General features: G+C 38.8%; 1 protein-coding gene across 1 annotated transcript in view; it reads right to left on the bottom strand.

Annotated features, from left to right (window-relative positions):
- The window catches only part of LOC142661261 (cadherin-8), a 279,721-nt gene extending 263,080 nt beyond the window's left edge, over positions 1–16,641 (bottom strand). The window contains exons 1-2 of the mRNA XM_075838641.1: positions 16,260–16,641; positions 3,870–4,321 (exon numbers count right to left, since the gene is read on the bottom strand). Of these exons, the coding sequence (XP_075694756.1) occupies positions 3,870–4,154 (285 nt within the window). The 5' untranslated portion in view covers positions 4,155–4,321; positions 16,260–16,641. The remainder of the gene's footprint in view (positions 1–3,869; positions 4,322–16,259) is intronic.
- Positions 16,642–16,959: the final 318 nt, after the last annotated feature.

Here is a 16,959-nt window from a genome sequence, read left to right as displayed (position 1 = left end):
TCACAGGAAATGAAAAATTAACCCTTGGTGCGGTCACGTGACGGCAGATCAGAACAGGAGAATGCTGGCACAGGTAAGTAGACACTGTATTATAAATGTTTTTAAATATGACTAAGGCCTCATGCACACGACCGTAAAAACTCCCGTTATTACGGGTCGTAATTACGACCCATAATAACGGGCTCATAGACTTCTATTGGCGACGGGTGCCTTCCCGTTTTCTCACGGGAAGGTGCCCGTGCCGTTGAAAAAGATAGAACATGTCCTATTTCAGGCCGTAATAACGGCACGGACAGTCCATAGAAGTCTATGGAGCTCTCGTAATGACGGATGGCTACATGTGTGCACCCGTCATTACGGCAGCGTTGCTAAGCGACGTCAGTAAATAGTCACTGTCCAGGGAGCTGAAAGAGTTAACTGATCGGCAGTAACTCTTTCAGCACCCTGGACAGTGACTACCGATCAGTATAAACCTGTAAAAAATAAAAATAAAAGACGTTCATACTTACCGAGAACTTCCTGCTTCCTCCAGTCCGGTCTCCCGCCCGTTGCCTTGGTGACGCGTCCCTCTCGACATCCGGCCCGACGTCCTGGATGACGTTTCAGGCCATGTGACCGCTGCAGCCAATCACAGGTCAATCACAGGCTGCAGCGGTCACATGGACTGCCGCGTCATCCAGGGATGTCAGGCTGGATGTGAAGAGAGGGACGCGTCACCAAGACAACGGCCGGGTAAGTATGAATTTCTTTAATTTTTATTACAGAAAGGGCTGTCCCTTCTCTCTATCCTGCACTGATAGAGAGAAGGGGCTGCCGATTAGTGCAGTGCTATTTTGCCGCCAAAAACGTGCCCGTAAATACGGGTGGAATACGGGTGACACCGGACCCATATTTACGGGAACGGGTTCGTAAATACTGGTGCAAAACGGGTGGAATACGTGTGACACCGGACCCGTATTTACGCCAGTATTTACGGGTGGGAAAAAATACGGTCGTGTGCATGAGGCCTTATTAAGTTAAAATTAGCTACCATAAACCCTCAGCAAAAATTCAACCAGTATCTGATTCTTTAGTACAGATGTAGCAATCCTTATCTTGACTCTGATAACTTGCTGCAGCGTGATAACATCACTTAAGCCATCGAAAATCATTGAAAAAGTCCAGTTCAAGTTTCTTGCCACAAGGGGTATTCCAACCTCTAGCATTTTTCACCTATCCAATCGGTAAGTGAAAAATGTTAGAACAGTGGGGGTTCAACCGCGCTGGGACCCCACCAATTGCCAGAACAGGGGATCGTGGTCTCCTATTCCCTCCAGCCGCAAGAGGGCGGCTTGGAGGAGTTTAAATGGAGCGGAGGTCAGGCATCTGCCGTGCTGCTCCATTCATAGTCTATGGGGCTCACAGAAGGAGCCGAGTGCAGCCCCGGCCTCCACCTTATTCAAACTCCTCCGAGTCGCCGTCTTGCAGCTGGGGAGAATGGAAGACTTGGGTCCCTCATTCTGGCGATTGGTTTAGGGTCCCATCGGTTGAACCCCCACCAACCTAGCATTTTTCACCTTTCCAGTGGATAGGTGAAAAATGCTAAAGGCTGGAATACTCCTTTAAAGTGTTAAAAGTCAAGTTAAGGTTCGCTACTTCTGTATATTTGTATGTATAGGGTAAAATAAAAGGGGTAATTGAAGGGGTATTAAATTTTCAGCAAATATTTAAAGGCTATGTGAACCTTTGATGGGGATTTTTTATTTTTTTATTTGTTTGATGTAACTTTTTAATTTGTCTTTATTAAAAATTTCTTTTACTTTTTTAGAAACAGCTGCTCTGTATTCTCTGTACAGAGCAGCTGTATGTAGCACTAAATCGCTGCTCCCGTCAGGTCAGCGGGACTGACTGGTTCAGTGACTGCGGGTCCTGTGTGTCTCTGACACGCAGGATCCTCCTGTTATCCCTCATATTTAAGTTCATAACTTAGAAGTGATGGATTACAGGTGGATCTCTACACATTTCTGAACATGTCAGGTCGGCGGGACTGACGGATTCAGATCAAAATGAAAGATACAGATGCTCTGTATAGAGAAAATAGAGCAGCTGTATCTCAAAAAGTAAAACACATTTTTTAAAAGATTACATCAAACTCACTGACTGACCTGTTTATGTAACAGAAACAAAAAAAAGCCCCTTAAAGGTGTACACAGCCTTTAATCAGTAACAACATGAAACATTGCTGTCCATGGTGCTGAATTCCTCATTCTAAAACTCACATTGTCCAAACCTTACTCATTTTTGTAAGGTATTCATACACAGTACTGATTATATACAATAGTTGCCTTTGGTGTTGGTGATTAAGATGTCGCACCCACAAATGATGCGGTGAATCTACTGTACTGTTGTACTGATAGATTTATTTAGGATATTTTGACCTTGTGTTCAGGTCATAGAGATACATTGTCAAGTATGACTGGGAATGAATAATAACTTAACATGTCTACATGTATGAGTACATATATATGTATTATATACTGATGCACCAGAATACAGTAGTACGTGCAAATAGTCTGCCCAAAATTGTCCATCAATCTGATTCAGTAGCTATGACAGAGTGTGCAGGGGCATGGGCAGCACACTGCGATTTACCTAAGAATTTTTACATATCCACACAGTAGATTCTAATAAGACCTTTATCATATAGAAGTTGTTGTTCAGTATCTGTCTATACAGATATCACACAAAGGCTCTCATTGACCTTTTAAAGAAAGCATGATCTAAAAGAAGGACCTGTCAGCTCTCTGAAAGAAGGCCCTGTATTGCTCATGAAATAATAATTCTGAAGCCCCCTTCCTTAAAACTTTGCATTGTTATGTTCCTCTGTTGTTCCTCCTGGAAATATATGTATACAATGACAACTGGTGTTACCATTGCCTTGTTATAAGGATGCATCCCTTCACACTTTAACGTTGTCAACAACCAGTTGTCATTTTATTCATACATTTCCAGGAGGAACAACAGATGAACAGAATAATGCAGAGTTCTAAGGAAAGGTGCTTTTAATTTTATGGGAAATACAAGTATTTACTAAAACAGACATGTCAGGTGAGCCTGCAGGTCCTCTTTAACAAGAGTTCAGCAAATTATAAAGTAGGTGTCACGTTTTTTGTCAAGTGAAAAGTTATACAATGCCACATATTATTATTATTATTATTATTAATAATAATAATAATAATAATAATTCTAATAACAGTAAAGCCCTGTTCATACTGAGTTTTTTGCAGGTAGAAAAAATCTGCCTCAGAATTCCATCAGGAATTTTGTGGCAGATTTTGAACTGCCTCCATGTATTTTTCCATGTTTTTTGCCTGCAGCCATTAATGTTAATGTGAGGACCACGAGCAACAAATGCCGCGAAAAACGCTCAGAAACGAGTACCGCAGGTTTTTTCAGACTTCCATTGATTTCAATGGGAGGTCAGAGGCGGAAACCGCAGCAAGAAAGGACATGGCACTTTTTTTTCTGCAAGTGGCCAAAAGCCTCCCGAGAGGAAAAATGCCTCTGCCTCCCGTTGAAATCATTAGGGGCGATTATGGCAAATTTTTGCGCTGATTTTGATGTGGTTTCCGCGTCAAAATCAGCACCAAAAAACTCAGTGTGAACTGATCCTAGTACATTTTTTATTATAAACAGTAGCAGTAGTAGCAATAATTATATTTATAATAATAATACAAAATATAATAATAATAATAATAACAATAACAATAATAACAACAACAATAATAACAACAACAATAATAATAATAATAATATTTTTGTAAACAATTTCTGTAAAACATAAAGTGATAAAAAAAAGAGAATGTAAATTAATAAAATCCAGAACTTACCCGCCCAACTAGTATTGGTTCAGGTCCAGAAAACTCTTCCAAAACGAACATTTGATTCCACACCCAGCCTCTCTTGGATCTGTTTAATACTTTCTGTTCATCAATGATTCCATTAAGTTCCATAGTGGCTTCAGTGGAGAGTACATGGGATTCATTCCTTGGAGCCATATACACATGAGGAAGAACAGCAATCCATAATATGAAGAACGGAGTCCAAACATCCATGAACATTTCCCCAAGTCTTTCCGGCATTTTAACACAAGTTATAGAAAACACGGTCAACATGAAACAATTGCTCTGCTTACATCCAGAGTGCAGGCATCCAATTCATCATGCAGCGAAGAAAATTTACTTGCAGCTGATCCGAATGTTTATTGCTCAATAAACATAAGCACAAATAGTTCATATTCGAAGGACATGACGAGTCTGGGATATTGTTCTTTAATGTTTCCCTTAAAATAAAAAAAATTGAAGTGAGTAAAATTTGCAACGCATAGCATACCCTGTGTTTCACAGCTAACAGTATTCATAGAGCCAATATTGCTAAGAGACAAAATTACAAACCCCAAAATTGCAACAAATTAGGGTAAAGCAATGTTGTTGTTGTTGATGTTGTTGTTGTTGTTGGCTTATTTTGTTATAAAAATAGATGTGGCAGGCTGAATTTGTCATTTAACTATTTCTGTCAGGTGGCTGAGGTAGGGTGACTTAGTAGGGGAACCTGCAGTCCTATGAAACTCTGCAGATTGTGATAACACTGTGAGTTGTGCCAAATGACAAACTGAGCTCTGCTTTATTCATATTGCCATATAAGCATAAAACCCCATCCAATGCTGCATTTTCTTGTACCTATAGTGGTATTTTTCTGTATGAGTTTACTGTATTGTACATAATAGTGTCCACTTTACGGGGGGTATACGCCTTTCCCTACTTCTACTCTTATGGTCAAAGTAAACAACAAGTAAACTAGTCATCTTTGGAAATGCCCCCCACAAGTAGATTCTTCCAAGTTCATCTTAGTATATAGTGATGCAGATATATTTCTACTTTAGATTATCTATAGGTGTACAGATGATAATATCCAATGGAGCGAAGGAATCTTAAAGGGGTGCTCCAATTACAAGAAGCAATGGCTTGCTTATCACTAGAATATGCTGTTAATTTATGATAGGTGGGGGTCCAACCTCTAGTACCCCTCCTGATACGATCATCTGAACGAAGCTGAAGAAGCAGATTCTTGCATTGTTTCACTGTGCAGGGAAAATTTGTGAAGAGGCAGAAGCGCTTAAAGTGTAGCTAAACGTTTAACAAACGTCAGAAGTTTTGATTGGTGGGGGTCCGAGCACTGAGACCCCCACCAATCGCTAAAAAGGAGCAGCAGAAGTGCTCGTGTGAGCGCTCATCCGCTTCATTTCTGTTTGGCTTTCTCTGAAAAGCCAATGTAACGGAGCACAGGCTCTTTCTATTGAGCCCGTAGTCCGATACATTGATTCCCAAAAAAAGCCAAACAGGCACGAATCGGCTGAGCGCTCGCACGAGCACTGCTGCCGCTTTGTTTTAGTGATTGGTGGTGCTCGGACCCCAACAATCAAAACTTCTGACATGTCACTATGGCTCCTTCATTGTGAGAATTGGTGAATGTCCCAGAGGTCAGACTCCCACCGATCAAGAAGTGAAAGCATAACCTAGGGATGTGCCATCACTTCTATAGCTGGAAAAGCCCCTTTAAAACCCCCAAAACCTCATTATCTCATTTGCAAAAAAATAATAATGAAATAGAGACACTTTGAAGCAGTTAAAGGCTATGTAAACCTTTGAATATGTTATTTTTTTATTTTAAAAAAAAGTGTGTCAGTGTTTTTGGCGCAACTTTCTAATTCTTTTTTATTAAAAATTATTTTTACTTTTTGAGATGCAGGTGCTTTGTATCCTGTATATAGAGCAGTTGACATGAATCCGTCATGTCCGTGGAACTGACGGGTTTAGTGTCAACGGGTCCTGCGTCTCTGACAGACAGGATCGAGCTGTTACCAATCAATAACAGGTGGATCGAAAACAAGTGGATCCTGCGTGTCAGAGACAGACAGGACCCGCTGTCACTGAACCCGCCTTTCCCACGGTCATGACGGATTCAGGTCTCAGCGCACTTTTCAGCTGCTCTGTATACAGGATACAAAGCAGCTAGATCTCAAAAAGTAAAAATAATTTTTTTTAAAAAATTATTAAAAAGTTGCACCAAACGCACTGATAAACATATTTATAAAAAAATAAAAACGTTTTCAAAGGTGTACATAACCTGGAAGCGTCCATGTAGAATTAATGTTATGCCCAATGCAGGGTAGTGCCTGGCACAGAGATTAAAAAATACCAAATAGAGAATCCCTGTGTCATGCACCACATCCGCAGATATATGGATGTAGCCATCTTTATCTTGATTCTTGATTCTGATAAACTTGCTGCAGCGTGATATCACACAACAAAAGCCATTGAAAATTCATTGAAACAGCCAAGATAAGGGATCTACCCACTATGTATTTAATGCATTAAAAGTCAAGATAAAGACGGCTACATCTGTAATACTACGACTCAGTTTTGCTCAGAGTGTTTCTTTAAGGAACTATTTAAAGAAATATTAACTTCATTGTGACCTACAACCAATAGACATTGTCATGCCCATGGCCGCGGGCCGCCAGGTTTGCTTACCTCCTGACGGCCACAGCCATCAGTGAGCCCGTGTACTCCTCAGGAGTCGCCAGCGCTCACTTCCGCTTCGCTCTGCTGTGTCCCGTAGGGTGCGCGCGCACGCTCGTGCCCGCTCTCAAAGGGCCAGCCCACGAACCTGAATTAAAGACCAAATTAGCCTATGAGCACCTTGGACTATAAGAAGGGCTCTGCCCCTTCCTGCATTGCCTGAGCATTGTTGTCGTTACCCTAGTTTGTCTCTGCAAATGGTCTCCTAAGTGTCTTCCAGTTCCCAGTGTTTCCCGTTCCTGCTACCTGTAGCCTGTATCCCGTGCTATCCTGGTCCAAGTGCCGTATTGAATTGGAGTCATGCTGCGCTGAGTACCACGCCTGTCCTGCTGCACCAAGCCTGGTGTCTGCCTGCTGCCTACTCCCATCCGAGCCTGCCTTGCTACTGTCTGAAGCTACCAGAGGTACACCTATATGAACTATAGACTTTGACCTGTGTCCTGTCAGCCAGCTGCCATACCGTTAAGGCGGTACAGCCTAGTGGGTCCACGCACCCAACGTGACGGACATCTCTATGTTATAACATCTACTTAGATAGTTGGGCTAATACATGCATGTAGCAACTCATATGAACACCTATATAAGAAATCCCACATGAACCATTATTAGAGGCTTTGGGACCCGACCTATGTGGCGATCCTTTTTCTATCGGTAATGCTACTGCCAATGTACTTATTTTTAATTATTTTGTCTTTCAATAAAATATTGTCTATTTTTCGCTAATAATGATGCATGTGTTTTTTCTTATATAAACATCTCTAAGTCCTTGCGTTAATTCTTAGCTATTCCCTTCTATATGAAATTTTAGGTACGTTCTTAGAATTTTCAACATTAGGTACAATTTAGGTAATGTCAGTGGTCTTTTCCAATTCCAATGTGGGTGCAAAGACATCTTTATACTGTACGTTACAAATATTTATTTTTAGAATCCGTGTGTCCTATGTAGGTGACAGATATTTAGGATGACAGAGATGTGTCTCTATATCTGTGTGTATATATCTACTGGGAATATCCTTGAAGGATTGTGACATGAGGTAGAAAATGACTTAATCTGTTTTCTCTTTAAATCCAAAACTCATTGGTTGATTTGTTTGCTTCAATGATCAAAATTGGGCTGACAAGTTTTGTGAATTTAAAGAGCCCTTTCTACTATAGCTGCCTTTATAATGTAAGTTCTACACTATGACTTAAGGGAAATATTATGTGGTCACCTCTGCAGTCTCTCCACAAAGTGAAATTTATGGACGTTATTTTAGGGCAACCAGAAGAGTGAAATTAAAATACTTTATAATGGGGTCTATGGTTTGGTATTAATAGAGTAAAACAGTGATTTCATGCTCCTACTAGTTAAATATGATAATCTATTGTTGATCCTGATTGCCATGGCTGCAGTAGAGATTATTTATTTATTACTAGTCTTCACAGGTACCACAATACTCTATAAGGAATTTCTATAACTTTGTTAAAATATCTCCTGTATCTTCTTAAAGGAACATGCTGGTAGAACAGATACACTAAATTATCCATAGGTGCAGAGCCTTAGGGGCGGGGCTTGATACAGGGATACAGGCAAAGAAAAACAACAAAATAAATCTTGTGTTATGCACCGCCCCCTCAGGCTCTGCACTAGGCATAACAAAGTTCTACCCGGACTGTACCTTTAATGGAAACCAGGTATAGGCAAACTTCTTGTAAAAAAGATAATCCTAGAAGTTTAACTGATATTATATTAGCAAATGGAATATTCTACTAGTCCTGCAGAGATAGATAGATTTGTTTTCTTTTTTTAGATAGATCGATCGATCGATCGATCGATCGATCGATAGATAGATAGATTGTTTTTCTTTTTTTAGATAGATAGATAGATAGATAGATAGATAGATCAATCGATAGATAGATAGATAGATAGATAGATAGATAGATAGATAGATAGATAATCGATAGATACATTTATGCTCCACTAATTGATCAACTGTATGTACCCATTTTGTCATTGGAGAAGTCCCAAAAGTTCTTGTGTCTCCGAAGGAAAATGAAATGTATTTGTGCTTGTGTAAGCCTATAATGCTCAGTATTCATATAAAGACTATCCTTTAAAGAGGAAACCAGGAAGGCTCGGTCAAGATAAGCACATCTGTAAAGAATAGTCGATGCTACTTAGAGTGTTTCTGCTTGAATCTATCGATCATGTTCCCCAGGGAACATCACTGCATGGGTCTGTCTGAGATGACGCAAGAAACCCATTGCCCTAAAGCAAAAATATGCAGATCTCAGGACCTACAAAGCCTTAACTTATTCATATAAGCACGAGACCTGCAATATAAGCAGTTTTTGTGCTGAGCGCAGACTCACTCCTCAATATAGCCCTTGTGATACGTACCAATAATTTGGAAAAATATTTATTTTGATGGCAATTTTTTTTCATTTGTTCATCAGTTTAGGGTTGTATTTATATTTATTAACCCCCAGTAGTTTTCAATTGGAGGTATGCATTGCATTCGAAGGTTATCATAGATGGAGTAAAGATTTGAACATATGATGTCTTTAGAGCAACCTGAATTTTTTAATACTTTTCTTAAATTTAATGTGTATTTTGAGGGTGTGTCATTTTGTTTCATGGGGGCAGTCAATCTGCTAGAACAATTTACCCCATATCTATTATTCTATGGAGTCAATAGTGATTTATAAGGTGATGAGCTGAGTTTCTGAATTGGCACAACTTATAAGGATATCACAATGTGTGATATTTATGGTTTTACATAGGATTGAAAAACCAAAGGCTTTTATTACACTCAGAGAGTGTGCAACAAAGAGTTAAATAAAGGCTATCGGAGTCAACACAATGGAGTGGCATCTGAGGCTTAAATGTGGCACTTGTTGTAGGCACTCTGGGGGCATCTGTATCAGGCATCTATGGTCGAGGCACAGTATGGGGCATCTATGGCTGGGATTCTGGGGAGGGACATTTACGGCAGGCACCTCTGTGGCAGGCACCTCTGGGGGCATCTCTGTGGCAGGCACCTCTGGGGGCATCTCTGTGGCAGGCACCTCTGGGGGCATCTCTGTGGCAGGCATTTAGGGAGCATCTGAGCAGCGGTTTTCTCTTTTCCATTTTCATATGTTGGAGGGTAAAAAACATTATGGTCGGGGGCATATTTCTGCATTAAGCTCACCAATGTATTAAAATGGCCTTAGATTAAATGACAAATTCCACTTTGATACATAAGGCAACTTTCATAATTATGTTTCTCAAAAAACACTGACACTCCAACTCTTAGTGATCCAATCTCCATGGGGCTTTACTATATGCCAGTCTACTGTACCACGACAAGCACCCGCAAGCACTACGGGAAGGGAAGTTATTGGGAATTTCATATCAATGCAAGACACAATAATCCAACTTTTCTGTCGACTTCAACAACTTCCCCTCTCTAGACTGCAATAGAGCCAAACCGTATAACACGGGATTATGAGCAATTTCCTCACTTCATTTAATCCTTTTACACATCTAGTCTGCATTAGTTAGAAAAAGGCAATTTTCTTCATCATCTTTTGTTCTTTTTCAAAACAGAGCAATATCATATTCAACTGGAAAACAATCAATTCAACAAATGAATTTAATCATTATGTATATCAACAAATATGACTCACAATGCCTTGCTGCAAGTCCCCAAGCCCTAATGAAACGGGATAATCATTACACGATACATGTAAACCTTGTGCAGAGGTTTCCTTTAATTATTGTGCTTTACGAGGTGGTAGGATTTGTCTGTCATTTTCTTGTGGCATAAATACAAGGATTTAATTAATAAGCAAAAGGTTTTAACAAGAAATCTAAACGTTCTATTCACTAATGTAAATAACATTGTAATTATAACAAGACCCCGAAAACAAAAGCGTAAAGTCAAATAGTATATTATGTACTACTGAATGAACGCATATAAACTGGATTACTATTTAAGCTGATGTTTGTGGCTAAAAATAAATTAATTTTTTTTTTTTTATATTTTTTAATTATTATTATTTAATATGGACATACAAAAAGTTATGGGGCAACTTAGGATAAGCTTGTCCCTCTGATCTGTACTAGGTTGAGCACAGTCCTTCATGATTATGAAGCCATTGCATAGTTACGGGTTATCTCAATGAAGCCCCATCCTTTAAGCAAATCTAGTTTTCCTACCAAGCATTTCAATATTAACCTAATATGTTGTTACAGTAACCGCAATGGAAAACTTGGAAGAAGCACAATCATGTTTAATGTATGTTCTCCTTGAAGGCTAAAATTCAGTTCTCATTATCCCCCCAAATGAAATAAATTTGACATGTATCAGAAAATGACATGATTTGTGATGGTCCTAGATAGACGAAGGCCCTTTCAGCTACATTGTATTGTTACATGGGAAATACGAACACAGCAAGGGCATCATAGTTAAAATTCTCTGGATCATTGCTGACAACAGAGGACAAGGAGCAATGGGAGATACCATGATGGCTCTTTTTGGTTCTTAAAGTTGTACTGTACTGTACGGTGTATCGTTTCCATCTGGAGAACTTATGAGGACATGATAAAATCCACATCTACTTTATCTTTTTCATGTTATAGTAAAATTTGTTGGGTTATAGCTCAAAACGCATTTCCCCAATGGTTAGAGATCAAAGAACGGATATTTCTTTGTGTAGAGCATTTGTCCAAAATTGGTGCTCTCTCCTGCCGAAGTCTATAACTTTGTTGTAAGTAGTACACAATCTATCTGGAAGTGATTGATGCACATTTGCAGTAAAATAGTATCAAGAATTGCCTATGCATTTATTTTCTTTGACACTTTTGTTCCAAAAACTGTAGTTTAGGAATGTTCTTCGAGGTAAGAAATTACTCAAAGCCAAAAGAAAGGAAAGAACATAACTTAAAAATGGACTGAACATGAGAATTCAGATTTACACAATAGGGTTATAGTAGGTTATTTTTGGTATAGGTTTCCACAGCTCAGTGATTTCAATATTTTAGCCAAGTCTTAATTTTCAAAAAGTTCCAAAAAAAATGTAAAATCTACTAACTAGTCAAGTATATAATAAGCATTTTTATGACTAAAGAAGCCTCAAAAAACGTATTTTTTGTTTAGAAGGATAGTCATAAAGAGGATCATTTTTTAAGAACCAAAGGATGGGGCCATGATAGGATACAGGGTAGTTCATACATTAGAAATCCCAATGAATATGCCTACAACACAAGTTTATATTTAGTGTAAGAAGACATCTTTAAGAAGTCTTCTTTGTGTGTTCTGGTGGAAAAGACTTAACTTAAGTTATAGAATAGGTGTAGAAAGACATTTCCATATTAAAGAAAATCAACAATTTTGCGGGGTTTCCAAGTGTTGTACATTCGTACTTTGTATCTACATATGGAAGAACAATAAGAATCATTCATGCAGCACCAAACTATACTCAACCCACATAGCTTACCATCTAGTACCTCAAAGTTCCTTGTTTTCAGGTAAATATATTCTCTAGAGACCACATAGTCCTTAACCAATCTTGACTGATATGTATTAATAGACTCTTAGCTTCCGAAAACAAAAAGATCTCAACAGGGTTTATATGACCCATATCTTGAATTGTGTAATGAATACGTATTTACGTTCATCTTCATAGACAACAACAGATAAAATACAACTCAACTGCTACTCCAATAATACAAAATGCCTTTGAATCTCTTATTTATCATTAAAACCCCTTATGGCATGTTGAACTTAGTCCATGTTGGACTTCATCGCAATTTGGAAGACCTGCTGAAGGGCACAGTACTGTCTCACAACCAACATCAATTACACGCTGCTTTTGTTATGTCTGCAAAATTAACTATTTTATCTTCAGTCTACATCAATTGGTCAGACCACAGCATCTGGTCCATCCAAGATAAACCAAACCAGATAGAGACCTATCTGACAATTGCATTAAGGGTTTCGCATTATACATAGTTCTCATTTTATTGTTTTGTTTTTTTAGAGCAGGATATGTATTTATTGTAGCTTAGTATTTAATCTGTATTGTTAACCAGGATTTATATATTTTTTTTCCAGAACACATACTCTAAGTCATTTTATCCATTATAACCAGGCTTAAAAGTTCAATCACATCAGCAGTGTAGTAAATATAATGAACAGATTTTTACATTTCTCACGCCAGTTAATAATAGTCTTTGTCATACACAGAGCCAGCTGTTCCAAAAATTGAAAATACACATTGAAAGTCGTAGCCCCCTGCCTGTCTTTTCAAACTTCAGATCGGGGTTCTTTGTTAGATATGTGCTCAAAAACCCACTGAGCTTACTGTTTTCTGAAGGTATTTAATTCCGAAAGAATTATATTTCAGCCTTTTTCCCTACAGGGTTGATTTTTAAACTTTGACAAAGTTGGGATGAAGATATAATTTTGGTATTACAGCAAGGTGTGGAAAAAAAACGGAGCGTGCAATTGTCTTTTGAGCGTTTGTTTGGCACCCCATCAATAAGAGGGGCTTACAACTTGGACATTGGCGGCTTATTATTGTCCAAATTTTGAGTCTTAGCTCAATTTTTTCAGCTTCAGAATATAATAACTCTCCAGTAAATGTCCGGCTCAATGGAAACTATTACAATTTTTTAAATAGTTTAAAGCCAATTTGTCTTAGACTTTTAATAATAATAAAAAAATTAATAGTAGTATAGTTAGAACTTTTTCTTTTTTTTACTTCTGGACAATATTTTTTCTCTTATTACATTTTAATTTGATTTTATTTGTTAGTGTGCTTTATCTCGATTTTATAGATAAAAGCATTATTATTATTATTATTATTATTATTACTATTTTCTTCGCATTAACACTGCTATTACGATAATATTTTGGGACAACTATAGTTAAAAATTACCCTATTAAAAAGTATATAACATAAAAAAACCACACATATCTTTATGTTTAATATTAGAACACAGTAGTGGTTAAACAGTCCAGTGACATACATTGATGACCATCTGGCTTGACGATAAAAACAACAAAAGAAGTGTACCCCACATTCCATATGTACTCTACACTATGTGGTGTCCAGGAAGAGACCTACTCCAGCACCCTAGTAGTGTCAAGCTTCCTCCAAGGTTTCATGTAACTTTTTTGTGTTTTCATTAAAACGTACAAAACTTCTCGGAGTCCTTAAAGGTACTTATTTATTTGCTGAACAGCAGCGGAGAATCGATAATTACGTACCAGGTGACAGACAGTAAATGCTTTTTTTTCAGGCATGACTCAAAGCAAGTTCTCTGTGCTGCCACACGAATCATACTTTGAAAATTGGAGGTAATGGAAAGTAAAACATGTATTTATTTATTTATTTATTCTCTTCTCTCACAATGCCGGTTATGTAATTGACAGCATTAAAAAAATAATATGTTGGATTGATTGTCGTCTAACATGACATGATGCGCGTGCATCCCGTGTGTGTGACTGCATTATCCTATGTTTACACTCATGAATCCTTATTGAATCCCTACTGGTCACATATACCACAGCCTAGATTAGGTTTTTCTTTGACACTGGCAATACTGTAAGTGGGTTAAGGTAAAAATGCCAAATAAGATTATGGGTGCCAGGCAGTAACCATATATTTGCTGGTGCCGATAACCCCCTTGCTGTATCAGATTTTATTTGAGCTACCGTAAAAACATCTCAGTATGGTGAAATCATTCAGTGCACGTGGGATCATAAAATATTTACATTTTTAACAGCAAATCAGCATTTATTTCCTATTTGCAGAGGCCTTCATCTTCTTCTTAGCATTTTGAGCATGGATTCAAATGCAGCAACACGTCTAAAATTAAATTGATTCAAGAAGTCTATGTATGAAGTCCAACAGAGGTCCCATACTTGATATTCATTGTGTGTGGTGCCAAGCCAAAAATAATTAAGCAGTAAGACTGCCAGTGGTATCATCTTATCCTGGTGTCTGACTGGATTACATCTTTGTCCTGCTTGGAGTGTGATCTATATTATTTTAATGCTCTGAAATTTTTCACAAATTTTTAAGCTCAACTTTTTGGACTCTAGAAAAACAATGATGTCAAAAAATTCTAAAAGTTTCTAAAATTGGGTTATTGGAAAGGACTTGACACGTTAATGTTCTGGTCTTACAGAATGGATTACAGAGGATGCTGGAAATGTTCTGATGACTGATTGGTCCTAAGAAAATTCTACCTATTGTTCAAAGTCAACTTTGATTCATTTCCTGATCCATGAAGCTCAACTTGTGCATGAGAATATTGATTTTCTTGACAATAATATGTCTGTAACTCCTGCTAAAGACTGTACACAGACACATTACAATAACATCTCTCAGCATCATTGAGCCCCAACAGGTTTACTCTAAAATGAATTTGCAATGATTCTTTCTGCCCATCCAGAACCATTCGTAATCCTGACATCATTCCGTAAATGCAAAAATTTGCAATGTCTGGGGATCTTTTTTTTAAAAAGACCTGTTGAAATGGAAGCACCATGAACCATTCATGTGTTAACTTGACATTTTATTTGGCTCATGTGTTCCCATGTTGTATTATTAATGTTTTGGTTGTTGCCCTTTTGATGATGGGTTCACATAATTAAATCATAGGCTCATAGACAGTTAGAAAATTCCATATTCGCATGGTGCTGCAGGACTCGGATTTAACCCTTCAGCTGCCACAGGCGATGAAATGGTCCTGATACATTATAGAGTGTGGATTCACCCTAGTCTTCCCATGAGATACCTGCTACTGCAGGTCCAATGAAGGAGAGATGGTTCTGTTTTATTGCACCATTTTCCAAGTGCCACAATATGAGTGCAACATACTGTATAGTGAGAACACCCATCGGGACAGAGGTCTCCAGGCATTTAAATGCCATGTCTAGCCACTAACCACTCTCTATTTAATTGGGCTGCTAACCTGCCAGAGAATTTTAGGAGTGAGTTTATCATTGGTGGCTATTCGAGAAAGCCAAGTGGACTAAATAACGAGAACTTGGTGTCTGTATCTAGAAACTGACAAGAAGCTAAGTCTCTACTGCAATCAGATCATAGAGGATCATCTAAATCTTCTAGTTCTCTCTCTCGCCCCATGTGTCATGCAGTAGGTATAAATCTTACAGGTCTCTTGCTGCAACTAGTCCCCCACCCACATCGTTGCCCACCACCCCCCACTCTCGAAAAAAATAAAAGGATAACACTAGTAATACTCTCCCAATCTACATCACTCTCTAGCAATTTACATAAGAGGACGGTGAATTATATTTATTCTCATCACATCAAGTGCAAACCAGGGAATGAATTCCAAAAAAAACCCCATAGACTAATGTACTCCAGTATCAATCCAAATAATACAGTAGGGGGATAGAGAGACCCCTTATGTGAGAAGAAGCCCAACTAACTCTCACCCTATAAAAAGATGGGTAGTCACCTGCAACCAGGGAATGACATGTTCATCACCACTTGCTGCAGGGAGGCTGAATATTCCCAGGCAGTGGCAGAGAGCCCTGGCCATTTATCAAGACAACTCTCAGTGTGAGGGGAGATGGTGCGAGACCCCACAAAGTGGCTCCAATGGTCGCATAAGCAATGGAAAGGGTGAATACTTACTGTGCCAGTGATCAGGCAGCATCTTCATCTGCAGCTCCAAGCTCAGGATGTATTATGAGGGATCTAAGAGGGTACCAAGCCGGATGGATCCCTGGTGTATGAGCAGTCCTCACTTACTGTGGGCTCCTATGCCTTTTCATGCTGATGGAGAGATTGACACTCTCTATGTGTCCTGATGGAAGGATGCAGGTTCCTCCAGATCCCTCTCTCTACACATCAGCAGTGTTTCTCCAGACAGACAGAGAGCGAGCGAGAGAGAGTGAGAAAAAAAGAGAGAGGCAGGGATATTCCCAGTAAATCCTTGAATTTTATCAGTGAGCTGTTCCAATGTGCCTGGCTGCTGAGCAAAACAGTGAAGGGTTGTGAGAAAGTGATCTCGGAGAGCCTCCCCTGACAGCTCTTATTGGGCTGCTAGTCTTGGAGGCTGGTCTGCTGCTTGGAAATTCATGGATGCATTTTTTTTATTATTATCATTTCAAGTGAAGTGCCCAACTTTTCTTGTCATTGTCGATTCAGTCGTCGTCTGCCCGGTCTATGACTAGTAACCATTTAGCTGCCACAGCCATCAAAATCATCGCTATATAGAATCACGTTCCATCTTTCTTTCTCTCTGACTATATCGTTTGCAGCACTGGCCCTTTAAATCAATTGAGACTGATTTGCAACCGTAGATGTAGCAGAGCTGATTTTTTTCCTGCTG

This window comes from Rhinoderma darwinii, chromosome 9 (assembly GCF_050947455.1).
Source record: "Rhinoderma darwinii isolate aRhiDar2 chromosome 9, aRhiDar2.hap1, whole genome shotgun sequence".
NCBI classification, from domain to species: Eukaryota; Metazoa; Chordata; class Amphibia; order Anura; family Rhinodermatidae; genus Rhinoderma; species Rhinoderma darwinii.
The sequence above is the reverse complement of the archived record's forward strand: the minus strand, read 5'-3'. Positions and strand labels throughout refer to the sequence as shown.